The following is a 27,073-nucleotide window of genomic DNA, read 5'->3' as shown; positions in this document are numbered from 1 at the left end:
GTGCAGTATAGTGAAACAATTAGAGCCCTGCTGCTGGAAGCTGCCAGCACAGAGAGACAGAGCCAGCTCAGAAAGGAAAGAGAAAAGAAACAGAAGCCAGCTAAGAAGCTGACTCCCAGGAAAGAGGTAAGTTTGAGAGGGGTTCAGACCCCAATCATAACAGCGGACTGTCTGTTGGGCTGTGTCCGCTCCAGGTAGAAGGCCAATGCTCTCTTGCAGTCCAATGTGTGCAGCTGACGTTCAGCAGGGCAGGAATGAGGACGGGGAAAGAATGTTGGCAAGACAATTGACTGGTTCAGATGGAACTCCGACACGACCTTTGGCAAGAACTTAGGGTGAGTACGGAGGACTACTCTGTTATGATGAAACTTGGTGTAAGGGGCCTGGGCTACCAGGGCCTGAAGCTCACTGACTCTACGAGCTGAAGTAACTGCCACCAAGAAAATGACCTTCCAGGTCAAGTACTTCAGATGGCAGGAGTTCAGTGGCTCAAAAGGAGGTCTCATCAGCTGGGTGAGAACGACATTGAGATCCCATGACACTGTAGGAGGCTTGACAGGGGGCTTTGACAAAAGCAAACCTCTCATGAAGCGAACAACTAAAGGCTGTCCCGAGATCGGCTTACCTTCCACATGGTAATGGTATGCACTGATTGCACTTGAGACCAGACTCAGACAAGTGCAGAAGGTATTCAAGCAGGGTCTGTGTAGGACAAGAGCGAGGATCTAGGGCCTTGCTGTCACACCAAACGGCAAACCTCCTCCATAGAAAGAAGTAACTCCTCTTAGTGGAATCTTTCCTGGAAGCAAGCAAGATGCGGGAGACACCCTCTGACAGACCCAAAGAGGCAAAGTCTACGCTCTCAACATCCAGGCCGTGAGAGCCAGGGACCGGAGGCTGGGATGCAGAAGAGCCCCTTCGTCCTGCGTGATGAGGGTCGGAAAACACTCCAATCTCCACGGTTCTTCGGAGGATAACTCCAGAAGAAGAGGGAACCAGATCTGACGCGGCCAAAAAGGAGCAATCAGAATCATGGTGCCTCGGTCTTGCTTGAATTTCAACAAAGTCTTCCCCACCAGAGGAATGGGAGGATAAGCATACAGCAGACCCTCCCCCCAATCCAGGAGGAAGGCATCCGATGCCAGTCTGCCATGGGCCTGAAGCCTGGAACAGAACTGAGGGACTTTGTGGTTGGCTCGAGATGCGAAGAGATCCACCGAGGGGGTGCCCCACGCTTGGAAGATCTGGCGCACCACTCGGGAGTTGAGCGACCACTCGTGAGGTTGCATAATCCTGCTCAGTCTGTCGGCCAGACTGTTGTTTACGCCAGCCAGGTATGTGGCTTGGAGCACCATGCCGTGACGGCGAGCCCAGAGCCACATGCTGACGGCTTCCTGACACAGGGGGCGAGATCCGGTGCCCCCCTGCTTGTTGACGTAGTACATGGCAACCTGATTGTCTGTCTGAATTTGGATAATTTGGTGGGACAGCCGATCTCTGAAAGCCTTCAGAGCGTTCCAGATCGCTCGCAACTCCAGAAGATTGTTCTGTAGATCGCGTTCCTGGAGGGACCAGCTTCCTTGGGTGTGAAGCCCATCGACATGAGCTCCCCATCCCAGGAGAGACGCATCCGTGGTCAGCACTTTTTGTGGCTGAGGAATTTGGAAAGGACGTCCCAGAGTCAAATTGGACCAAATCGTCCACCAGTACAGGGATTCGAGAAAACTCGTGGACAGGTGGATCACGTCTTCTAGATCCCCAGCAGCCTGAAACCACTGGGAAGCTAGGGTCCATTGAGCAGATCTCATGTGAAGGCGGGCCATGGGAGTCACATGAACTGTGGAGGCCATGTGGCCCAGCAATCTCAACATCTGCCGAGCTGTGATCTGCTGGGACGCTCGCACCCGCGAGACGAGGGACAACAAGTTGTTGGCTCTCGCCTCTGGGAGATAGGCGCGAGCCGTCCGAGAATCCAGCAGAGCTCCTATGAATTCGAGTCTCTGCGCCGGGAGAAGATGGGACTTTGGGTAATTTATCACAAACCCCAGTAGCTCCAGGAGGCGAATAGTCATCTGCATGGACTGCAGGGCTCCTGCCTCGGACGTGTTCTTCACCAGCCAATCGTCGAGATATGGGAACACGTGCACCCCCAGCCTGCGAAGTGCTGCTGCTACTACAGCCAAGCACTTTGTGAACACCCTGGGCGCAGAGGCGAGCCCAAAGGGTAGCACACAGTACTGGAAGTGACGTGTGCCCAGCTGAAATCGCAGATACTGTCTGTGAGCTGGCAGTATCGGGATGTGTGTGTAGGCATCCTTCAAGTCCAGAGAGCATAGCCAATCGTTTTCCTGAATCATGGGAAGTAGGGTGTCCAGGGAAAGCATCCTGAACTTTTCTTTGACCAGATATTTGTTCAGGGCCCTTAGGTCTAGGATGGGACGCATCCCCCCTGTTTTCTTTTCCACAAGGAAGTACCTGGAATAGAATCCCAGCCCTTCTTGCCCGGATGGCACGGGCTCGACCGCATTGGCACTGAGAAGGGCGGAGAGTTCCTCTGCAAGTACCTGCTTGTGCTGGAAGCTGTAAGACTGAGCTCCCGGTGGACAATTTGGAGGTTTTGAGGCCAAATTGAGGGTGTATCCTTGTCGGACTATTTGGAGAACCCACTGATCGGAGGTTATGAGAGGCCACCTTTGGTGAAAAGCTTTCAACCTCCCTCCGACTGGTAGGTCGCCCGGCACTGACACTTGGATGTCGGCTATGCTCTGCTGGAGCCAGTCAAAAGCTCGTCCCTTGCTTTTGCTGGGGAGCCGAGGGGCCTTGCTGAGTCGCACGCTGCTGACGAGAGCGAGCGCGCTGGGGCTTAGCCTGGGCCGCAGGCTGTCGAGAAGGAGGATTGTACCTACGCTTGCCAGAAGAGTAGGGAACAGTCTTCCTTCCCCCGAAAAATCGTCTACCTGTAGAGGTAGAAGCTGAAGGCTGCCGGCGGGAGAATTTGTCGAATGCGGTGTCCCGCTGGTGGAGCTGCTCTACCACCTGTTCGACTTTCTCTCCAAAAATGTTATCCGCACGGCAAGGCGAGTCCGCAATCCGCTGCTGGATTCTATTCTCCAGGTCGGAGGCACGCAGCCATGAGAGCCTGCGCATCACCACACCTTGAGCAGCGGCCCTGGACGCAACATCAAAGGTGTCATACACCCCTCTGGCCAGGAATTTTCTGCACGCCTTCAGCTGCCTGACCACCTCCTGAAAAGGCTTGGCTTGCTCAGGGGGGAGAGCATCAACCAAGCCCGCCAACTGCCGCACATTGTTCCGCATGTGTATGCTCGTGTAGAGCTGGTAAGACTGAATTTTGGCCACGAGCATAGAAGAATGGTAGGCCTTCCTCCCAAAGGAGTCTAAGGTTCTAGAGTCCTTGCCCGGGGGCGCCGAAGCATGCTCCCTAGAACTCTTAGCCTTCTTTAGGGCCAGATCCACAACTCCAGAATCATGAGGCAACTGAGTGCGCATCAGATCTGGGTCCCCATGGATCCGGTACTGGGACTCGATCTTCTTGGGGATGTGGGGATTAGTTAAAGGCTTGGTCCAGTTCGCCAGCAATGTCTTTTTGAGGACATGGTGCAGGGGAACAGTGGACGCTTCCTTAGGTGGAGAAGGATAGTCCAGGAGCTCAAACATTTCAGCCCTGGGCTCGTCCTCCACAACCACCGGGAAGGGGATGGCCGTAGACATCTCCCGGACAAAGGAAGCGAAAGACAGACTCTCAGGAGGGGAAAGCTGTCTTTCAGGAGAGGGAGTGGGATCGGAAGGAAGACCCTCAGACTCCTCGTCAGAGAAATATCTGGGGTCTTCTTCCTCTTCCCACGAGGCCTCACCCTCGGTGTCAGACACAAGTTCACGGACCTGTGTCTGCAACCGAGCCCGACTCGACTCCGTGGAGCCACGTCCACAATGGGGGCGTCGAGAGGTAGACTCCCTCGCCCGCATCGGCGAAGCTCCCTCCACCGACGTAGTCGGAGAGCCTTCTGGGAGGCGACGGCAGCCGGCACCGCACGCGGTACCGACACCGGAGACCTCACCTCGGGCGATGGGCCAGCCGGCGCCACGCTCGACGGTACCGGAGGGGTAGGGCGCAACAGCTCTCCCAGGATCTCTGGGAGAACGGCCCGGAGGCTCTCGTTCAGAGCGGCTGCAGAGAAAGGCATGGAAGTCGATGCAGGCGTCGACGTCAGAACCTGTTCCGGGCGTGGAGGCTGTTCCGGGCTGTCGAGTGGAGCGCATCGACACCTCCTGAACAGAGGGTGAGCGGTCCTCTCGGTGCCGATGCCTGCTGGGTGCCGACTCCCTCAGCGACCCAGAGCTCTCGGTACCGACACGGGAAGGAGACCGGTGACGATGCTTCTTCGACTTCTTGGAACGAAGCATGTCACCGGAGCTTCCCGGTACCGACGAGGAGGACGTAGAATCCAGCCGTCGCTTCCTCGGGGCCGAGGCCGAAGGAGGTCGGTCTCGGGGGGGCTGTACCGCAGGAGCCCTCAGGGTAGGGGGAGACCCACCCGAAGGCTCACCGCCACCAGCAGGGGAATGGACAGCCCTCACCTGCACTCCAGACGATGCACCACCGTCCGACGACATCAGCAGACGAGGTCCCGGTACCACCGACGTCGATGCAGCTATCCGATGTCTCGGCGCCGATGCAGAGGGCCGATGCCTCGATGCACTCGATGCACTGGCGGCCGAGGATGAAGCTCTGGACGCTGAAGACGTCGATGCACTCGATACCCCCGGTGCCGATGCCGACGAAGAGCCCAAGAACAAAACGTTCCACTGGGCCAATCTCGCTACCTGAGTCCGCCTTTGCAAAAGGGAACACAGACTACAGGCCTGAGGGCGGTGCTCGGCCCCCAGACACTGAAGACACGACGCGTGCCTGTCAGTGAGCGAGATTACCCGGGCGCACTGGGTGCACTTCTTGAAGCCGCTGGAAGGCTTTGATGTCATGGGCGGAAAAATCACGCCGGCGAAATCAAAAGCTGAAATGGCGAAAGTGAGCACCAAAACTTTGAGGGAGAAAAATCTCGACCGAGGCCGAAAAGAGGCCTACCCCGACGACGAAAGAAAACTTACCGGGGCAAAATCTGAAAATACGGGAAGGGGCAAACGAAACCCGAGAGGGCTTCCGGAGCACTTCCCGAACAGTTTTTGAGGATTTTCCGAAGAAAAAACACGTCGAAAAAGGACGCGCGAGGTTGACTTTCCGGGGCTCGACACGGCGAAAACACGACCGTACCGAGTGCGGACAAAAGAAGACTGGCCGGCTCGAGCGGGAAGACGGCTGCGCATGCGTGGTGCGCGCGAGGACTAGCAAAGGACTTTGCTAGTGAAGATTCCGATTGGAGGGGCTGCCGTGGACGTCACCCATCAGTGAGAACAAGCAGCCTGCTTGTCCTCGGAGAATGGTGGTTAAGTGATTTGCCCAAGATCAGGACTTGAACCAGCCACCTCTGGATGTCAAGACCAGTGCTCTAACCTCTAGGCCACTCTTGCACTCCTTTTGGGGGGGGGGGGGGGGGGGGGGGGGATATGAGAGAAGTCTACAAAATCCTAAGTGGAATAGAATGGGAAAAGATGAATTGATTACTCTTTCAAAAAGTACAAAGACTAGGAGACGCTCATTGAAGTTACATGGTATTACTTTTAAAACAAACAGGAGAAAATATTTTTCACTCAACAAATAGTTAAGCTCTGGAACATGTTGTTGAAAGATGTGGTAAAAGCAGTTGACATATCTGGGTTTAAAATGTTTTGGCCAATTCCTGCAGTAAATTTCCATTAACTGCTATTGAGACAGACATGGGCAAAGCCACTGCTTGTCCCTGGGATCAGTAGCATGAATCTTGCTACTCTGTGGGATTCTGCCAGGTACTTGTAACTACTACTACTTAACATTTCTAAAGTGCTGCTAGGGTTACGCAGCGCTGTACAGATTAACAAAGAAGGACAGTCCCTGCTCACAGGAGCTTACAATCTAAAGGACGAAATGTCAAGTTGGGTAGTCTAGATTTCCTCAATGGAGGTATAATGGTTATGTGCCGAAGGCGACATCGAAGAGGTGGGCTTTGAGTAAGGATTTGAAGATGGGAAGGGAGGGGGCTAGACGTATGGGCTCAGGGAGTTGGCAGGGCAGAAAGGGCGGAGCCTGGAGTTGGCGGTGGTGGAGAAGGGTACTGAGAGGAGGGATTTGACCTGTGAGCGGAGGTTACGGGTAGGAACGTAAGGGGAGATGAGGGTAGAGAGGTAATGAGGGGCTGCAGATCGAGTGCATTTGTAGGTAAGTAGAAGAAGCTTGAACTGTATGCGGTACCTGATCGGAAGCCAGTGAAGTGACTTGAGGAGAGGGGTGATATGGGCATATCGGTCCTGACGGAAGATACTTGTAACCTGAATTGGCCACTGTTGGTGGCAGGATGGAGTAGATGGACCATCAGTCTGACCCAGTACGGCTATTCTTGTGTTCTTTATTTCTAGAAAGAAAATGTATTTCCAAGTAATAGGTTATCACTGTAGGTTTTCAGAGGTTTGAGCCCGCCTCAAAAGTATCTACTAGATCTACAAGCCCAATAGTGAGATTGCAATAGAGACCGTAGTAGATCAGGTGCCTTTAAATAAAAAGCAGACAAAAAATTGCAAATTAACACTGTCAACTGCTGAGCAAGATGTAAATAGGAACAATAAACATAGTTTGAAATGTCTATATGTGAATGCCAGAAGCCTAAGAAATAAAATGGGAGAGTTAGAATATATTGCACTAAATGAAAAATTAGATATAATAGGCATCTCTGAGATTTGGTGGAAGCAGGATAACCAGGGTACAAAATTATATCGTAGTGATAGGGTGGATAGAATTGGTGGAGGGGTAGCATTGTATGTTAAGGATTGAAAATTCTGCAGGAAACAAAACACATCTTGGAATTCCTATGGATTGAAATTCCATGTGTAAAGGGGAAAAGAATAGTGATAGGAGTGTACTACTGTCCGCCTGGCCAGAATGAACAGACGGATGTAGACATATTATCAGAAATGAGGGGGGGCTAACAAACTGAGGATCGCAATAATAATGGGTGATTTCGTGGAGGAGTGGCCTAGTGGTTAGGGTGGTGGACTTTGGTCCTGAGGAACTGAGTTTGATTCCCACTTCAGGCACAGGCAGCTCCTTGTGACTCTGGGCAAGTCACTTAACCCTCCATTGCCCCATGTAAGCCGCATTGAGCCTGCCATGAGTGGGAAAGCACGGGGTACAAATGTAACAAAAATAAAATAAATACTATTGGAGATTCTACATGGAATGTTGCTGTTCCACTAGCAACATTCCAAGTAGAAGGCTGCGCAGGCTTCTGTTTCTGTGAGTCTGACGTCCTGCACGTACGTGCAGGACGTCAGACTCACAGAAGCAGAAGCCTGCGCGGCCACATTGGTGATCTGCAAGGGCCGACTTCTACATGGAATGTTGGAATAGCAACATTCCATGTAGAATCTCAAATAGTAGCAACAGTGGAGGAGTGGCCTAGTGGTTAGGGTGGTGGACTTTGGTCCTGGGGAACTGAGTGCAATTCCCACTTCAGGCACAGGCAGCTCCTTGTGACTCTGGGCAAGTCACTTAACCCTCCATTGCCACATTGAGTCTGCCATGAGTGGGAAAGTGTGGGGTACAAATGTAACAAAAAAAAACCCCCCATATTGACTGGGTAAATGTAACATCAGGGCATGCTAGGGAGGTAAAATTCCTCGACAAAAATCAAGGACTGCTTTATGGAGCAGCTGGTGCAGGAGTCGACAAGAGAAGGAAAAATTCTGGACCTAGTCCTTTAGTGGAGTGGATGAACTTGTGTGGGAGGTAATGGTGATGGGGCCACTTGATAACAGTGATCATAATATGATCAGACTTGATATCTGCTTTGGAGTAAGTACACACAGGAAATCCAATATATTAGCATTTAAGTTTCAAAAAGGAGACTATGATAAAATGAGAAGAACGATGAAACAAAAAACTTAGAGGAGCAGCTGCGACAGTCAAAAATTTACATCAGGTGTGGATGCTGTTCAAAAATACCATCCTGGAAGCTCAGACCAAATATATTCCATGTGTTAAAAAAGGAATGAAGACCAAATGACAGCCGGCATGGTTAAAAAGTGAGGTGGAGGAAGCTATTAGAGCTAAAAGAAAATCCTTCAGAAAATGGAAGAAGGATCTGACTGAAAATAATGGCAACTCAAATGCAAAGGGCTGATAAGGAAGGCAAAGAGGGACTTTGAAAAAAAGATTGAGCTGGAGGCAAATACACATATCAAAAGTTTTTTTTAGGTATATTAAAAGCATGAAACAGGCAAAAGAATCAGTTGGACCGCTAGATGACCGAGGGGTAAAAGGGGCACTCAGGGAAGACAAAGCCATAGTGGAGAGATTAAATGAATTCTTTGCTTTGGTTTTCACCGAGGAAGATTTGGGAGAGATACCGGTGCCAAAAAGGAAACTGACGAGTCAGAGAAACTGAATGAAATCTCCATAAACGTGGAAGATGTAATGGCGCAATTTGACAAATTGAAGAGTAGCAAATTGCCTGGACCGGATGGTATTCGTTCCAGAGTACTGATAAAATTGAAAAATGAACTTGCAGAACTATTGTTAGTGATATTGTTAATAATATGTAAGTTATCTTTAAAATCAAGAATGGTACCAGAAGATTGGAGGGTGGCCAATGTAACTGCTAGTTATCGGCCTGTTTTGAACACTCGACGTGGAGGGGCATTTTCGAAAGAAACGTCCTAGTTGGGATTTGGACGTCTTTGTAAAACATCCAAATCTGGGGGCGGGGAAAACCATATTTTCAAAAAAAGATGGACGTTCATCTTTTGTTTCGAAAATACCAAAGACGTCCTTGGATTTGGACGTCCTTAGACAAGGACGTCTTTGACTTTCATGATTTTCGAAACCAAAGACGTCCGTGTCTAAAACATCCAAATGCAAGCCATTTGGACGTGGGAGGAGCCAACATTTGTAGTGCACTGCTCCCCCTGACGTGCCAGGACACCAACCGGGCACCCTAGGGGGTACTGCAGTGGACTTCATAAATTGCTCCCAGGTACATAGCTCCCTTACCGTGTGTGTTGAGCCCCCAAAACCCACTACCCTCAACTGTACACCACTACCATAGCCCTTACAGGTGAAGGGGAGCACCTAGATGTGGGTACAATGGGTTTGTGTTGGGATTTGGAGGGCTCGCTGTTTCCTCCACAAACGTAACGGGTAGGGGGGGAGTGTGAGCCTGGGTCTGCCTATCTGAAGTGCACTCCACCCACTAAAACTGCTCCAGGGACCTGCATGCACTGTCATGGACCTGAGTATGACATCTGAGGCTGGCATGAAATATTTTTAAAGATGTTTTTTGAGGGTGGGAGGGGGTTAGTGACCATTGGGGGAGTAACAGGAGTCATCCCCGATTCCCTCCGTGGTCATCTGGTCATTTCGAGCACTTTTTTGTGCCTTATTCATTAAAAAAAACACGTCCAGGTGAAAACGTCCAAGTTTTACTTTAGGACGTCCCTGCTTTTCCCAATTATGGCTCAAAGGCGTCCAAGTGTTAGGCACACCCAAGTCCCGCCTTCACCACACCTCCGACACGCCCCCTTGAAATTTGGACATCCCTGCGACGAACTTCAGTTAGAGATGTCCAAAATCGGGTTTAGATTATACCGATTTGGACGTCTCTGGGAGATGGATGTCCATGTTCCGATTTGTGTCGGAAGATGGACGTCCATCTCTTTCGAAAATGAGCCTGAAAGTCAATTTGACACTGAATATCTGCACCTAACCAGCCAGTCACTATCCGTTATATTCAGCAGGAAATAACTGGTTACCTCCTAGCTGAATATCTGCGGTTAGGTGCTTAAACCCTGGCACGTGGCCGGTTAAATAATTTTGAATATTGGGTGAAGTGTCTGAATGGTGGCACATAAATAATCTAGTAAAAATCAATATAGCAATAAGAATATTCTGTAGCACAGTCTATGTGTAAAGGAAACCCAGTGAACTGTGGCCCTGGATGAGACTTACTTTAACAGCATGAAATGACAAATAGTTGCCAATCCCACTCTTGCCTCATAATGTCAAAACACTATCCTATTATCCTAATAATAGACTGTCAGACTTTATAAGGTATAAAGAGCTCCAAAAGAGCATGAAAAGGTTGGAAATGGTGCATCATTTTTTTAATTAAGCGCCAAAGGTGGCCTCTGCAGGTTTGGCAACAGCCTGTGCTGAATTTTTTCTCAAGCAGGTTCCACGCAGTACTTAAAAAGAAAAAAAAAAAAAAAAAAAGAAACCTTCATCAAAGATCTTTAGTAAAGATGGAATTCAAGGATCGTTTTCTCACACAAATAGTTTGGCTCCCCCTGCAGGGAGATCCTGGTGCTCTCTTGATTTCTAACGTGCAATGTTTGTATCCCTATGACTGTCTTTCGATGGGAACAATGAACATCATCTTATTTTACTAAACCTGTAAATACCAGCAGCTTCCTGAGCTTTGAAAGCTCTTCGTTGTAAGTAGAAGGATACGTTGGGTCGTTGTTCTGAAATCAGAAATCTAAACCTTACCGAAAAGAGAAAAAAAGTCAGCCAAAAGTTAAACGTAGGCTCAGCCGCCAGAAAATATGTTTGTGTAACAATATGTACTGTACCACAAAGAATCCTTTTTACCAAAGAAAAAGAAGACATACTAGCTTGGTCCTAGCCACAAACCAAAATGTATAGAGAACTCGTAACACGGTTTTTTCCTTTCCAGATCCATGCACAACCACAAACCATGGATGCGTGCAATGCAGATCTCAGAAGGCAGACTCCTTTGGTTTCTGAGTGGAACTTCATGTAAAAGTAAAGGGTAAAGGGTCATGGATTTGATAAACCACCTTTTTCTGGGTACAGCCAAAGTGGTTTATATATATGAAAGTGCTTTCTCTGTCCCTACCGCATACAGGTACCGCATACAGTTCAAGCTTCTCCTGCTAACCTACAAATGCACCCAATCTGCAGCCCCTCCTTACCTCTCTACCCTCACCTCCCCTTAGGTTCCTACCCGTAACTTCCGCTCTCAAGACAAATCACTCCGTTCAGTACCCTTCTCCACCACCGCCAACTCCAGGCTCTGCCCTTTCTGCCTCGCCTCACCCCATGCTTGGAATAAACTCCTTGAGCCCATACGCCAGGCCCCCTCCCTGCCCATCTTCAAATCCTTGCTCAAAGCCCACCTCTTCGATGTCGCCTTTGGCACCTAACCACTATACCACTATTCAGGAAATCTAGACTGCCCCAACTTGACATTTCGTCCTTTAGATTGTAAAGCTCCTTTGAGCAGGGACTGTCCTTCTTTGTTAAACTGTACAGCGCTGCGTAAGCCTAGTAGCGCTCTAGAAATGTTAAGTAGTAGTAGTACTACTACTAGGTTGGAAGGCTGGGCATCCAAATGGCAGATGATATTTAATGTGGACAAATGCAAGGTGATGCACATTGGAAAGAATAATCTGAATCACAGTTACCTGATGCTAGGGTCCACCTTGGGAGTCAGTGCTCAAGAAAAAGATCTGGGTGTCGTTGTAGATAATATGCTGAAATCTTCTGCTCAGTGTGCGGTGGAGGACAAAAAAGCAAACAGGATGCTAGGAATTATTAGGAAAGGGATGGTGAATAAGACCGAAAATACTATAATGCCTTTTCTATCGCTCCATGATGCGTTCGCACCTTGAGTATTGTGCAGTTCTGGTTGCTGTATCTCAAAAAGATATAGCAGAATTAGAAAAGGGTCAAAGAAGAGCGAGTAAAATGATAAAGGGGATGGAACTCCTCTTGTATGAGGAAAGGCTAAAAAGCTTAGGGCTCATCAGCTTGGAAAAGAGATGGATGAGGGGAGATATGATTGAGGTCTACAATATCCTGAGTGGTGTAAAATGAGTAGAAGTAAATCAATTTTTTACTCATTCCAAAAGTACAAAAACTAGGGGACACTCGAGGAACTTACATGGAAATACTTTTAAAACAAATAGGAGGAAATATTTTTTCACTCAACGAATAGTTAAGCTCTGGAACTCTTTGCTGGAGGATGTGGTAACAGTGGTTAGTGTATCTGGGTTTAAAAAAGTTTTGGACAAATTCCTGGAGGAAAAGTCCACAGTCTGTATTGAGACAGATATGGGGAAGCAACTGCTTGCCCTAGGATTTGTAGCATGGAGTGTTGCCACGATTTGGGTTTCTGCCAGGTACTTGTGATCTAGCTTGGCCACTGTTTGGAAAACAGGATACTGGGCTAGATGGACCATTGGTTTGACCCAGTATGGCTACTCTTACGTTCTTATGTGTCAGGCTTTCCAAAGCAGGAACTAGAATCGTGAGCCCTTGGGCCACTGCCGAGGAGCAGCAGTGGCAGGCAAAACCACCCCACACAGGAATAAGACAGAGTTCTGACAGAGACGGCTAGACTTCACCTGCACTTAGCCACCCTTCTCCAGGAGCTGAGCCCCTGGCTGCAGGCGGCCGACAGGACTTACTGGACAGGGCCAGAACTGGACCCCAGCAGGATACACACAGGGACTAGAACACACAGGGAGGCTAGGCAGAATACTAGACTAGGACTCTCAGACAGACAAGGGACAGAACTGAAAGCTGCAAGCAGCCACTGAAACAGGGAACAAACACAGATAGACAAGAGACGGAACTGAAAGCTGCCAGGCAGCCACTGAATAAGAAACACAGGCAACCAAGAACTAGACAAAGACATACAAACAAGAAACAAGACTGGGACACAAGCAATACAGAACAAGAAGCTACACAAAGACTAAACTAGAATCAGGCAAGAATTACAGACTATAAACTGGACTAGGCAGAAGTGCACCAGCACCCCAACATACCAGGGCCTTAGGCAATGCAAAGGCAAAGCAGAGAGTTTCCAAATGGCTAATAAGTCCAGCAGCAGCTGAGATTCAGCTGCAGCAATTACCAGGCAGCTACGGGTGCTGTGCAGGCTCAAACAAGCCAAGCAAGTCTGGCAGGCCGGAAGATCCGGACTGGACTGGGCTGAGTTCTGGAACGGGAAACAGCACACAGACAATCCAATGCAGCCAGCACACAGAGACAGAGACAGAACTAACTCAGGAAGAACAGACAGGAGCCAGCTCAGAAGCTGACCACCAGAAATAAGGTGAGTCTGAGAGGGGTCACGGCCACAGACGTGACATTATGTTACGTTGTAAGTTTTTGTACCTGGAGCAATGGATGGTTAAGTGACTTGCCCAATTTTTCAAGAATCAAACATATAAATGGCGAGTGACCGTACTCACCCGCAAATGTGCAGTAGAGACTTCCCTCTCTGTCCTGCCCCCGTGTCAATACGTGATGACGGGAGCGGGACAGAGAGGGAAACTGCGCAAAGGGGAGGGAGGGAGGGAACCGCCAACGTCGCTACCGCTCCCCCCACCCGGAGTAGCCGCCACCACCCCTCCACCCGGCCCGAGCACTCTCTTCGGTATTTGAACTTACATCGCCGACACGCAGCAGGCAGATCAGCTGAGCTCCCATCGGCCTTCCTTCCCTGCCTGTGTCCTGCCCTCGCCGACGTTACGTCACACGAGGGTGGGACACAGGCAGAGAAGGAAGGCCGACGGGAGCTCTGCTGATCTGCGTGCTGCATTTCGGCGACGTAAGTTCAATAGCGAAGAGAGGGCCCGGGCCGGGGGGGGGGACACCGGTAGCTGCGACCTCGGGGGGGGGGGGGGGGGGGGCTGCAGCGGCAAGGGGAGGGGGCCTTGGAAAAACCCCATACTAGCCCATTTTAATGGGCTCAACAGCTAGTTATATATATAATATATGCTACTCAGCTTTCACAGTGTCAATCTCAGAGCCTCTGCACTGGATCAAATGACGAAAGGGCAGCGTATGCATTTGAAGAAGGTACATGCTCATGCCCCTCCCCTTGCAATTACACGCTAAGAATTTTAGCACATAATTACAGAATAGTCGTTAGGTGCACCATTTACACACTGAAGTGTACACGTACCCACCTGAATGTCACTATTTTAGAAATGTAAGCACGCAAATGGGCTTTTCATTTACACAACCAACTGCAGGAGACCTGGTGCAACCTTAAGTACTATGAGGTAAACATTCAGCTGGTGGTGGTCAGCATTTTCTTGGCCATGGCTGGCATTATGCCCGAATATTCAATGCCAGGACACGTCCAAGCATCAGAATTGAATAGCCAGGATTATGCGGTCAGGTATCTCTTATGTGTGACTAGACTTTGAGCCCGTAAAAACGGGCTATTATAGGAAGGGGGGGTTGAAAGGCCCGCCCCCACCGCCGAGTTCGCGCCCCCCCACCGAGCCGTCACCACCCACCTTCCACCCGGCCGGGCCCTCGCTCCGCTATTGAAACAGCGAGGGTCCGGGAACGCAGCACTGAGCTCTGCTGAGCTGCCGACGTCGGCCTTCGTTCTTCTTCTCTGCCTGTCCCGCCCTCGTGTGACGTAACGTCGTCGAGGGCGGGACAGAGGCAGATAAGAAGGAAGGGCGATGTCGGCAGCTCAGCAGAGCTCAGTGCTGCGTTCCCGGACCCTCGCTGTTTCAATAGTGGAGCGAGGGCCCGACCGGGTAGAAGGTGGGTGGCGGCGGGGACTCGGGTGGGGGGAGCGTTAGACGGCGGTGTCCCTCCCTCAGCAATGCGCAGTACAGACCCTCTGTGTTCCGCCCCCCCGTCATCACGTATTGACGTGGGGGCGGGGCAGAGAAGGTCTCTACTGCGCATTTGCGAGTGAGTACGGTCACTCGCCGTTTATATGTTTGATATTCAGAACTTAACCACATAAGTGACACTGCATAAAGATAAGACTGACTCTTATGCGGTCCAATTTGTCCGGTAAACTTAGGCGGTTAAGAGCTGAATATTGGTACTTAACCACATACGTGCCAACTCCACCCTCCAGCTATGTGTTTGGCTGATACAATGGCACTATCTGTTTGTTTGTGTTGTTTATTTATTTGTTGCATTTGTATCCCAAATTTCCCCACCTATTTGCAGGCTCAATGTGGCTTACAATATTGCAGGTGCCATTCAAGAGTAGATAAACAGTTAGTTACATAAAGAACAAGTGTAACATAATGGATATATTTATGCATTCTTCTATCCCACCATTACCCAAAAAACAAGTTTTGGATGAATGTGGCTTACAATTTACATTTTGGCGGAGTTACATTATTAAATTGGACTTGGGGAAAATCTACTATTTCTGGGATAACAGACCCAACGTAAATGTCTGATATCTATGACACAACTACACTAAAGTTCGTAATGGCCTCACCGAACTCTTCTGTTGAACGTTACCTCTACGTGGTCCTACCACATGAACATTACCCTATCACAACTTCACATTGAATTTGTATACACCGGAGTCTCCGTGTTGGGTCTTTTTTACACCTTTGGCTGGTCAAGACTGCAGAACTATCAATGAAGAATAAAGAGCTTTTAAGAAGTTTGGACTTCACTTTTGTCTGATTGATCTTGGAACATTTGACGTCTACTCCTTTGTATCACTGTGGAAGTATCGGGCCCCCCTCCCCCCTTTTTTTTGCTGCATACAGGGCCGTGCCAACACAGTAAGCGAGGTAAGCATGGCAGGAGGGCACCATCCTCTGGGGGGCGCCCCGCCGCACCATGCTTACCTCGCCCTCTTCTCCCCAGATCCATTTCCTTTTTTTTTTTTTGTTTAAATTTACCTCTGTCCGGCGGCAGCATAGCGTTAGTGAGAAGGAGGCGGCGCTCCCCCGCCCCGACGTGTCAGTCTTCCCTTCGCTCAGTTCCGCCTTCTTCTGACATCAGAAATTACGTCAGAAGAAAGCGGGACACTGAGCGAAGGGAAGACTGTCTGACACGTCGGGGCGGGGGAGCGCCGCCTCCTTCTCACTAACGCTACGCTGCCGCCGGACAGAGGTAAATTTAAACAAAAAAAAAAAGGAAAAGGATCTGGGGAGAAGAGGGCGGGTAGTGTAGCGATCGTTTTCGGGGGGGGGGGGGCAATTGCAGGGGAGGGCGCCGGAGAGGGGGGGCGCCAACTGCAGGGGGGCGCCGGAAACCCTAGGCACGGCCCTGGCTGCATAAATGTATGCATGCCATGTCTCCTGTGCATGCAGATTTATCTCTGTATATGCTGAAATAGATGTGGGGTCTCTATGAGAAGTCTGGAAAGCTCTGATATATACCAAAAAAAAAACAAAGAAATCTCATTCTTTCCCCCTATCCTATTAAAAAAAAAAAAAAGCCATGATCTTAAATAGTCCTACATAACTGAATAGAAAAATGTTGTTGTATGTACCTTTGCAATTGAATATGACTTCCTGGCCTTCTAGTGCTTCCTGACTCTGTGGCCGAATTTCAAATGACGGAGGAGCTCCTCGGGCCTCTACTTGCTGCTCCGTTATGAGCTTTTTGGTTTTGATTTCAGAGGCTCTTGGTTGAGAAAATGAGGCAGGCTTTTGAGTCTGTGCTGGAGGATCTGGCCGCCGCACCTCACTTGGTGCAACAAAAGGAGAACTGATGTCAGCCTTCGGCTTGGGCTGCACTTTGCAGGCTTGGAGGGTTATGGAGCTGGAAGCTTTCTGCTGTGCTTGAGAATGGGTTGCCTCCCTTTCGGGTTCTGGATGATACTCTGGTTTGCGTTCCTGTCCATGCGTACTGATCCCGCTCTTTTGGGGGGAGGGATAGATGGTCATTTTTGAAGTCTTTTGAGGAGTCACTTGAGAGACGGTGCAGGAGGTTTCTGCTGAAGAAACGTGAATAGCCTCTTTTGAAGAAACACCGGGGATCTCTTTCTTCACCCCTGCTCTTTCTTTGGTTCCGACAGTGCCAGCAGCAGTGCTGAATTTTTGCTCTTTGACGATGCCATTTGTAGTTGTCTGTCTGACTTCCAAACTTTCAGACACTTTTTCTACATTATTCACCAACTGTGTTGAAATTCTAAAGAAAGGAAACTTGTTACTGACATACAGATGTTATATTAATGTACTCTACTTAGAAAACATATTGTAACTTCACCTTAAGCAAGCAAACAAGCAACAACTAAGGGGCCCATATTTAAAAAAATATTAAAATCTACTATAATGAAACGCACCCTCAACGTTCTGAGGACACTGACGTCACTGCAGGCACTCACACACCGGTTCGTAACTTCATGGTGGTGAAGCCACAACACTCACCATGTCTGCATGCTCCGCCCTCGCGTCACACATGCTGACGTCGAGGGCGGAACACGAAAACAAGGCAAATCAACGCATGGGGAGCAGTAGGGAAACTTCTCCTCCTCTTCCAACAAATCCCAGCCACAAACGACGACGTGCCCATCACCCTTTCACCACATCGCCCCGTCCCTTTCAAGGTACCGGCCCGTCCCCCGGTACCACACTCTTCCCCTCATCACCTTCCCTCCCCCCTGTCACCTCCCATCCCCTTACGCCACTATCCCTGGTGGTCTAGCGGTACCTGTTCGTTCGGGCAGGAATGAAGGAACCCCCGCTTTCCTGCCCAGACCGCTGCTGCTAGCTGCCTGGCTGCATCGTGTCTGAGTCTGGCTCTCGGCGAATCAAAATGGCCGCCGAGAGTTGAAGCTGCCTTGCGAGACTTCAACTCTCGGCGGCCATTTTGAAACGCCGAGAGCCGGACTCCCACACGATGCAGCAAGGAAGCTAGCAGCACCGCTACGGGCAGGAAAGAGGGGGCTCTTTCTTTCCTGCCCCGACCGAACAGGTACCTCTAGACCACCAGGGAGACAAGTGTAAGGGGAGGGGAAGGGAGTACGGTGCCGGCTAGGGCCTGTTTCATCAGCGGCAGAAACGGGCCTTTTTTACTAGTTAATAAATAAAAACTGAGCTCTTAAATTTAGGCTGTTGCTTTGTCTCTTATTTTCAGTGAAATATAGAGGAGTGTGGTAGTCCACTCTTAAGGTCATCAATAGAAATCAAACAAAATAAAACATGGAAAAGAAAATAAGATGATACCTTTTTTATTGGACATAACTTAATACATTTCTTGATTAGCTTTCGAAGGTTGCCCTTCTTCCTCAGATCGGAAATAAGCAAATGTGCTAGCTGACAGTGTATATAAGTGAAAACATTCAAGCATTACTATGACAGTAAAATAGATACCATTGGAGATTCTACATGGAATGTTGCTACTATTGGAGATTCTACATGGAATGTTGCTACTATCGGAGATTCTACATGGAATGTTGCTATTCCACTAGCAACATTCCATGTAGAAGGCTGCGCAGGCTTCTGTTTCTGTGAGTCTGACGTCCTGCACGTACGTGCAGGACATCAGACTCACAGAAGCAGAAGCCTGCGCGGCCACGTTGGTGATCCGCAAGGGCCGACTTCTACATGGAATGTTGCTAGTGGAATAGCAACATTCCATGTAGAATCTATAGAAATCAAACAAAATAAAACATGGAAAGGAAAATAAGATGATACCTTTTTTATTGGACATAACTTAATACATTTCTTGATTAGCTTTCGAAGGTTGCCCTTCTTCCTCAGATCGGAAATAAGCAAATGTGCTAGCTGACAGTGTATATAAGTGAAAACATTCAAGCATTACTATGACAGTCTGACAGGGTGGGAGGAGGGGGGTGGGTAGGAAGTATGCATGGGGACATCAAAGCATATCATTGATATTCTAACAGGATGGGTGTGGATAGGTGAGGGCTGGAGTAATCTACTGAGAAATACAGCTTTATGGTTTATAATGGGCTAGGAACCCCAGATCTTTGTTAAGTCCTTTCTGTTGGGTGTGAAATATAGAAATCTATGTTTTCTCCTGAAAATTCACCTAATTTAGAAATTTATGCTCTTAAATTTATGCTCTTAAATTTAGACTTGCCATTCATTTGCCTAGGTTTAGGCACCTAGGCCTCGATGCTCAGAACCAAACACAGGCGCTAGTGACTGCAGAATGCTCAGAGGCTCTAGCGCAGGAGTCAATGAGCGTGCCAAAGATTAGCACAAATAGCATGCTAATGTAGTCAAATAGATGTTAATGAGGTCATTTCCTATTCCCTCCCAATGCTCAAAGAACAGCACAATAGCAAAACTACCTTACTGCTGAAAAAAAAAAAATAACTCCAGCTCAAAGCAGGCATCAGGGGGTTCTGAAGAGCGGATTTCTCATGACTCTTTCTTTAAAATCTGCCCGTTTTTATATAATTTGGAAGCAAAGGAAGCCCGTGCAAGCCTGTAAGCCAAGGCGCAGAAAACAGACCCTAGTAAAATTTCAAACTTACTAATTTTGGAGCCTAGCTCTCAAAGGGACCCTTTTACTAAACAGCTCTATTCCCAGTGCGGGACTTTCCCGTGCACTGAGGCCACTTTTAGCATGCTGGTAAAATGGCCCCATTTTCCATTTTTCCTATTAATGGCCATGCGCTGATTTCCCCATTAACACGTGGCCATTAGCGCATGAGTCCTTACCGCCACCTACAGTGATACCTCGGTTTTCGTCGATAATCCGTCCGAAAACAATCGGTGAAATCCGAAACCGATGAAAACCGAGGCAATTATTTCCATATGAATCAATGTAAATCCAATTAATTCATTCTAGACACTCCAAAATACATACCAAAAACACATTATATAGAGAATAAATATACTGTTTAATACTACATGATGGAGCTAAAGGGAAAGGGTTAACTAATTAGCAAGCGAAAAACTTAACAGGGACAATGAGACTTGAGCACATGTGATTTTATCCTACGTGCGTTGCGTTAGACGCGCGGGGTGATGCTCACACAATGAGAAACAATGCCACAATGAGCAGGAGAACGCATGGGCCACCCTTTGTTTTCGCAAAATTAGCAGCAAGGTCACGTGGGCACGCCGACGAAATCTGAGACAAATTTTTCGCGGAAGAAATCAACGAAAACCGAAACCGACGATAACCGAAGTCAATGAAAACCGGGGTATTTGTATTTTGTAGGCAGTAAGGACTCAAGCACTAACCACATGCTAATCGGTTAGAGTGTGGTAATGAAGCTCCACCCAGGCAGTAAAACAAAGCAGAGGAAACAAGAATAGAACTCTGAGAGTATATGCGAAAAAAATCCCACACAGGTAACTGGCCCAGGAGAAAACCTTTATTTGCACCAGTATGCAGGGCCGCCGAGAGACTGGGCCAGGCCCAGGACAAGGCCGCCCCCGGGGCCCCCCCACCTAAGGGCGCCGAGCCCCTCGCCACCCACCACCGAGCCGGGCCCTCTCTCCACCCCCGGGCCCTCTGCACTGACCTGAAGCACCTCACCTTCGAAAGCGCAGCAAGCAGCGGCAGACCACTGCTTCCTTCCGTGTCCCGCCCTCGCGGAAGTTACGTCAGGCGAGGGCAGGACACAGAAGGAAGGAGTGGTCTGCCGCTGCTTGCTGCGCTTTCGAAGGTGAGGCGCTTAAGTTTAATGTCAGGGAGCGACGGAGGGCGGGCTGGACTGCGGCGGTGTCGGGCCCCCCCCTCAGAGGCCGGGGGAATTTTGTCCCCCCTGTCCCCCCCTCTCGGCGGCCCTGCCAGTATGGACCTGACACGGGACCGTGTTTCAGCAAGGCAAACCCGCCTGCCTCAGGGGTCGTACAGACACTAATGTCATGGCACAATGCGGCATCCTATTGAGAATCCATGACACGTAATATTGTGACTTTTTCAGCACCATATTGTCTTACCATTCCCTGAGAGCTGCGTCCGTATACATTTATATAAGGTACTCACGCCAGGTTATTTGGTTGTATTGCTTTCCAACATCCATCAGTGTCTCTACGACCCCTGAGGCAGGCGGGTTTGCCCCGCTGATACACGGTGTCGTGCCGGGTTCATGCTGGTGCAAATAAAGATTTTCTCCTGGACAATTACCTGTGTGGGATTTTTTTCACAAATACTCTCAGAGCTGGTACTCTTGATGTCTCCTCTACTTTGTTTTATTGCCTTTGTGCCCTGTCACCTCTTTATTCCCTTACCCTTAATTGTTCTGTCTGCCTGTTTTATCTAGATTGTAAGCTCTTTGAGCAGGGACTGTCTTTTTGTGTATGGTGTGCAGCGCTGCGTATGCCTTGTAGCACTATATAAATGATAAGTAGTAGTAATGTAGAAGCCTGCCCTTGCAGATCAGCAACGCAGCCGCGCAGGCTTCTGTTTCTGTGAGTCTGACGTCCTGCACGTACGTGCAGGACGTCAGACTCACAGAAACAGAAGCCTGCGCGGCCGCATTGCTGATCTGCAAGGGCAGGCTTCTAGATGGAATGTTGCTAGTGGAGGAGTAGCCTAGTGGTTAGTGCAGTGGAACATGGAATGTTGCTACTATTTGAGATTCTGGAATGTTGCTATTACTTGAGATTCTACATGGAATGTTGCTACTATTGGAGATTCTGTTGCTACTATTTGAGATTCTACATGGACTGTTGCTATTCCACTAGCAACATTCCGTTTTTAGATTGTGAGCTCTTTGAGCAGGGACTGTCTTTTTGTGTATGGTGTGCAGCGCTGCGTATGCCTTGTAGCGCGCTATAGAAATTATAAGTAGTAGTAGTGTTCCCGTAGAGGTGGTTTCCTATTCTTCTTGCTTCGGTTTAATGTAGCTCCAGCCCCCCCAGACACGCCCTAGCACTAAAAAATTAAATTCTATTTTTAGCGCGTAACAATTGTGCACCGATCCCACAACTACCATGGGACATCTCAGCGTGCCCAGCGGTAGTGCTTATTTTTTTTTATTTTTTTTTTTTACCTGCAGTAAAAACGCATTAGTGCTTACTGCAGCTTAGTAAAATGACCCCAAAGTTTTCAGCATAGGTCCTTTGAATACTAGCCTCTCGCCTTCTAGAAAAACATGAATCGGGTGAGCTTATATGCCTTATTCTGCATAAGCCGTTGTCTATAGTGCTGTTCTTGGGAGCTAAGATATTTGTTCCAGGTATTTTTATGGTGGATTTTAACGCAAGAGAGGGAACGAAGTACAAACTAAAGTCCAAACAAAAAAAACAGTTTTTTTCATCCCTTTGGATACAGAAAGTGAAAGTGCCTTGGTGCTTTGTAGCTTTTACTATATGAGACGTGGGGTAAGGAATAATATATTGTAGAGGAATATATTCGAGTTATTCCCCAAGTTTTCCACGTCATCACTGTGACCCCTGACGCAGGTGCTAGTCACCGAAACACGGCCCGTGTCGGGTCTTTTTGTCAAGGCTCATTCATTAAAGGACTGTGCTCCATTTTTAAAGGCCTGTGGTGCTGTTTTTTTGTTTGGATTTTAACGCAAGGCATACCTCTATATGAAAACAACACACTATATATTACAAAACAGGCCCATTGTAGTGCAAAACTTACATACAGTTCCCACTCAAAATTGAAGGAACGACTGAAAAAAAAAAAAAAGAAATCCCTCTATTTAACAAGCTTTCCTTTGTTAATAAGCTTCAACCCTCTTGGCACTATTGGTTTTAATCATGGGCTGTGCAGCTGGAAGATCTCCCTAAGGAACAATTAACTTAGAAAGTCTACTTCCAACCAGCACACAAAGAAATGATTTTTCATTTCAGCTCTTTCCTAACCCTTAGGTTCACATGACTACAGATGTACAAACAGGTTTATTCAGACATAAAATAGGTCTGGTTTGAACTTTTTTTTTTGTTTGCTTTTAATAAGTTGATCGGCCTGACGTCTATGGCGTGGGGGTGGGGGTGGAATCCACTGGATCTTTTTTTGTCACCAATTGCCAGGGAAGCATCCACCGACCTATGGAAATCAAATATGAGTTTCTGGTGAATCTGCTGGAGACGTCTGCCTACAGCAGCCCCGTTTCTGCAAGATGTGAGGAACGCACACAATTTATGAACCTCTTACAAAAATATTCACACATCTTTACTGGCAATCGCAGGAACCAACACTGCTGGTCACCCACATGAAACCATAAGTAATATAACACATGCTGCTAGGTATTTGTACTTGTCAGGAGGCTTGCATCAGAACTGTTAAGATGTCAAGTACTATAGTACTCATTTCTTAGTTAGAGGAAGAACAGTGACCTCTGTTGGTGAACATATGCACTGGTCTTCACCATTTAATATTCAGAACAGCAGGGAAAAGACATGTAACCTAATCTTCTACTATAATAAAAAGCAACCTCAACGTTCTGAGGACACTGACGTCACTTAAGTCAGTCAGTCAGTCCCAGAACGGTTCGTGGATTCATGGTGGTGAAGCCACCCCACTGACCCGTGCCCCGCCCTCGCGTCAAACGTCATGACGTTGAGGGCAGGAAAAAAAACTCAACTAAACAAACGGTTCGCACCCACGCAACCCACCCGCGGAAAGGGGACGCACCTCCAAAGCTCCGGAGTGCAAATGACTCCGGAGACCACTGTTCCCACATCCAACACCCCCCCCCCCCCCCCGCGCACCAAACCTCAAAAAATACAAGCCCCGCCCACAGATTCGTAGACCCCCCCCCCCCAAAGCTGCAGCTGAACACAAGGACCTCCAGCACCCCCCCCCCACAACAACCCCCTCCTGAGACACCCACCTTCGCGTTGCTTTGCCGGCGGGGGACCCGAAACCCTGCCAGCACAAGCCCTGTCTGCTCACTATGGCGTCATCTTCGGCGTTCCTAGCCTGTGGAGGCAGGGCTTCTGTGCGTCTGACGTCCTGCATGTGCATGACGTCAGATGCACAGAACTCCGCCCTGCACAGCTACCAATGCCGACGATGACGCCATAGTCAGCACACAGGACTTGTGGTGGCGGGGTTCCGGGTCCCCCGCCGCCAAACCAACGCGAAGGTGGGTGCGATGGGCACGGTGGGTCGGATGGCTGCAGCCGGATGCATTGCCGTGGGTGGGATGGTGCCGGGAGGGGGGGGGGGGGCATTGCACCTCACAGGCAACTGCTAAATGAGGAAAACCTTGCTAGCGCCCGTTTCATTTGTGTCAGAAACGGGCCTTTTTTACTAGTAATTCAATAACTACTACTACTACTACTATTTAGCATTTATATAGCGCTACAAAGCGTACGCAGCGCTGCACAAACATATAAGAAAGACAGTCCCTGCTCAAAAAGCTTACAATCTAATAGACAGAAAATAAAGTAAGCAAATCAAATAAATTAATGTGAACGGGAAGGAAGAGAGGAGGGTAGGTGGAGGCAAGTGGTTACAAGTCAAAAGCAATGTTAAAGAGGTGGGCTTTTAAACTAGATTTAAAGATGGTCAAGGATGAGGTAAGACGTAGGGGCTCAGGAAGTCCATTCCAGGCACAGGGTGCAGCAAGACAGAAGGAGCGAAGCCTGGAGTTGGCAGTAGTGGAGAAGGGAACAGATAAGAAGGATTTATCCATGGAACGGAGAGCACGGGAAGGGGTGTAGGGAAGGACGAGTGTGGAGAGATACTGGGGAGCAGCAGAGTGAGTACATTTATAGGTTAGTAGAAGAAGCTTGAACAGGATGCGAAAACGGATAGGTGATAAATGTAATCAATAAGTGATAAATGTAAGGGACAATGTGATCAATAAGTGATAAATGTAAGGGACAATATAGTTTGATATCATAAACTGTGATTTACAGCCCTAATTCTGATTTGAGAAGTAAAAATAAGCACCAAGGTCTCTGTGCTACTTTTTTATTGGTCTAACTGAATACATTTGTGACTAGTTATTGAATACTAAAGATGTGAAGAGAGATGTTACATGATCAGTACATCAACAAGAGCTCATCTGAGGTGGTGAAGCACATCACCTTAGATGATCCTGGTTGAGACGCATTCCTGGTGGCCCCAGTGGGTTCTGGATAACCCCCAATCCCTGTGAATGTCAACAATCTCTGGTGGCCCATCCTTTGTCCCCCGCCCATTCAGGCCAGCATTGTGACTCTGGTTTCAGGTTTATTAAAAACTTGCTATCCCACATATAAATAAAATATATCTATGCGGTGTACAGACTAATTATAGAAAATATAGGGATAAATAGGAGGGGGAAAGAATAGCAGGGAAGGGGAGAAACAGAACTCCATTATCAACAGAGAAAGTAACAGACAGGGAGAGGGTAAATAAGTCTGACCAGTAGGTATTGTCCCGGAGACAGCCCTAGAGTGTTAAAAAAGCAGCCTCAAAAAGCAATGTTTTAAGGTCAATTTTAATTTGTTTGTGTTCTGAGTTAAAGGGGCAGGGAATTCCATAGGATGGGACCTACTAGTGAAAAGATGGCTTCTCGTGTAGTGCCCCTTGATTACCCCCCCCCCCCCCCGACTCATTCTTCTTGAGTCAGAAAGCAGGATCAATGCCCATTTGTTCCTGTCTCCAGCATCACTATTTTGAAAAATGGTGGCACCTGGCCTGTAGTGGGCACACCGGCACACAATGCTTGAAGTTAGCCTATCATAAGTACATAACATAAGTACATAAGTAATGCCATACTGGGAAAAGACCAAGGGTCCATCGAGCCCAGCATCCTGTCCACGACAGTGGCCAATCCAGGCCAAGGGCACCTGGCAAGCTTCCCAAACGTACAAACATTCTATACATGTTATTCCTGGAATTTTGGAGTTTTCCAAGTCCGTTTAGTAACGGTTTATGGACTTGTCCTTTAGGAAACCATCCAACCCCTTTTTAAACTCTGCTAAGCTAACCGCCTTCACCACTTTCTCCGGCAACGAATTCCAGAGTTTAATTACACGTTGGGTGAAGAAACATTTTCTCCGATTTGTTTTAAATTTACTACACTGTAGTTTCATCGCATGCCCCCTAGTCCTAGTATTTTTGGAAAGCGTGAACAAACGCTTCACCTGTTCCACTCCACTCATTATTTTATATACCTCTATCATGTCTCCCCTCAGCCGTCTCTTTTCCAAGCTGTATAGCCCTAGCCTCCTTAGTCTTTCTTCATAGGGAAGTCGTCCCATCCCCGCTATCATTTTAGTCGCCCTTCGCTGCACCTTTTCCAATTCTACTATATCTTTCTTGAGATGCGGTGACCAGAATTGAACACAATACTCAAGGTGTGGTTGCACCATGGAGCGATACAACGGCATTATAACATCCTCACACCTGTTTTCCATACCTTTCCTAATAATACCCAACATTCTATTCGCTTTCTTAGCCGCAGCAGCACACTGAGCAGAAGGTTTCAGTGTGTTATCGACGACGACACCCAGATCCCTTTCTTGGTCCGTAACTCCTAATGTGGAACCTTGCATGACGTAGCTATAATTCGGGTTCTTTTTTCCCACATGCATCACCTTGCTCTTGCTCACATTAAACATCATCTGCCATTTAGCCGCCCAGTCTCCCAGTCTCGTAAGTGTTCAGACATGCCACTAGGAGTCAGGCCCTGTCATTTTTCAATACGGCGAGACGTACAAAGGGGACACTACTGAACACCTCCCCGTGACTAGCTTTAATTGGCCCACTGCAGAGGAAAGGTTGTGCTGCAGCTTCGGAGGCTCTGCGCTAGAGGGCGCTCCTGGGCATGTGATGAACTATTTCAGAGGAAGCTTTTTTTCTCCTTCCGTCAGCGCATGGGCCAATTCAGCAGTTACTGCTAAGAGGAATAAAAGAAGAAAAACAAAAATAAAGAACTTCCACCCAATGCAAAACATGGTGGCATGTGACCTTGGTGGTGTATACTGATTGTTATGTCAGTGCTCAGTTTTAACGATGCAGTAATCTGCATGCCATTAATTTACTAAATTGGGACTTAAAGTTTTTTTCAGCATGTGCGTTACAACTCTGTGCCATTCTAAAGCATAGTTTATTCCATCAGCCGTAAAGTGGAAGAGGAAGATTTCCACAATGCCTCCTGGGGTATTTTTTTTTGTTGTTACATTTGTACCCCGCGCTTTCCGACTCATGGCAGGCTCATTGCGGCTTACATGGGGCAATGGAGGGTTAAGTGAAGTGACTTGCCCAGAGTCCCACTAGCAACATTCCATGTAGAAGTCGGCCCTTGCAGATCACCAATGTGGCCGCGCAGGC

The 27,073-nt window shown here is 48.4% G+C and overlaps 1 protein-coding gene across 1 annotated transcript in view; it reads right to left on the bottom strand.

Moving 5' to 3' along the window:
- LOC115473714 (myosin light chain kinase, smooth muscle-like) overlaps positions 1-27,073 on the bottom strand; it is a 673,403-nt gene that overhangs the window by 395,273 nt on the left and 251,057 nt on the right. The window contains exon 9 of the mRNA XM_030208760.1: positions 16,410-17,050. Coding sequence (XP_030064620.1) covers positions 16,410-17,050 — 641 coding nt within the window. The remainder of the gene's footprint in view (positions 1-16,409; positions 17,051-27,073) is intronic.

This window comes from Microcaecilia unicolor, chromosome 7 (assembly GCF_901765095.1).
Source record: "Microcaecilia unicolor chromosome 7, aMicUni1.1, whole genome shotgun sequence".
NCBI lineage: Eukaryota > Metazoa > Chordata > Amphibia > Gymnophiona > Siphonopidae > Microcaecilia > Microcaecilia unicolor.
This window is presented reverse-complemented; position numbering and strand designations above follow the sequence as displayed.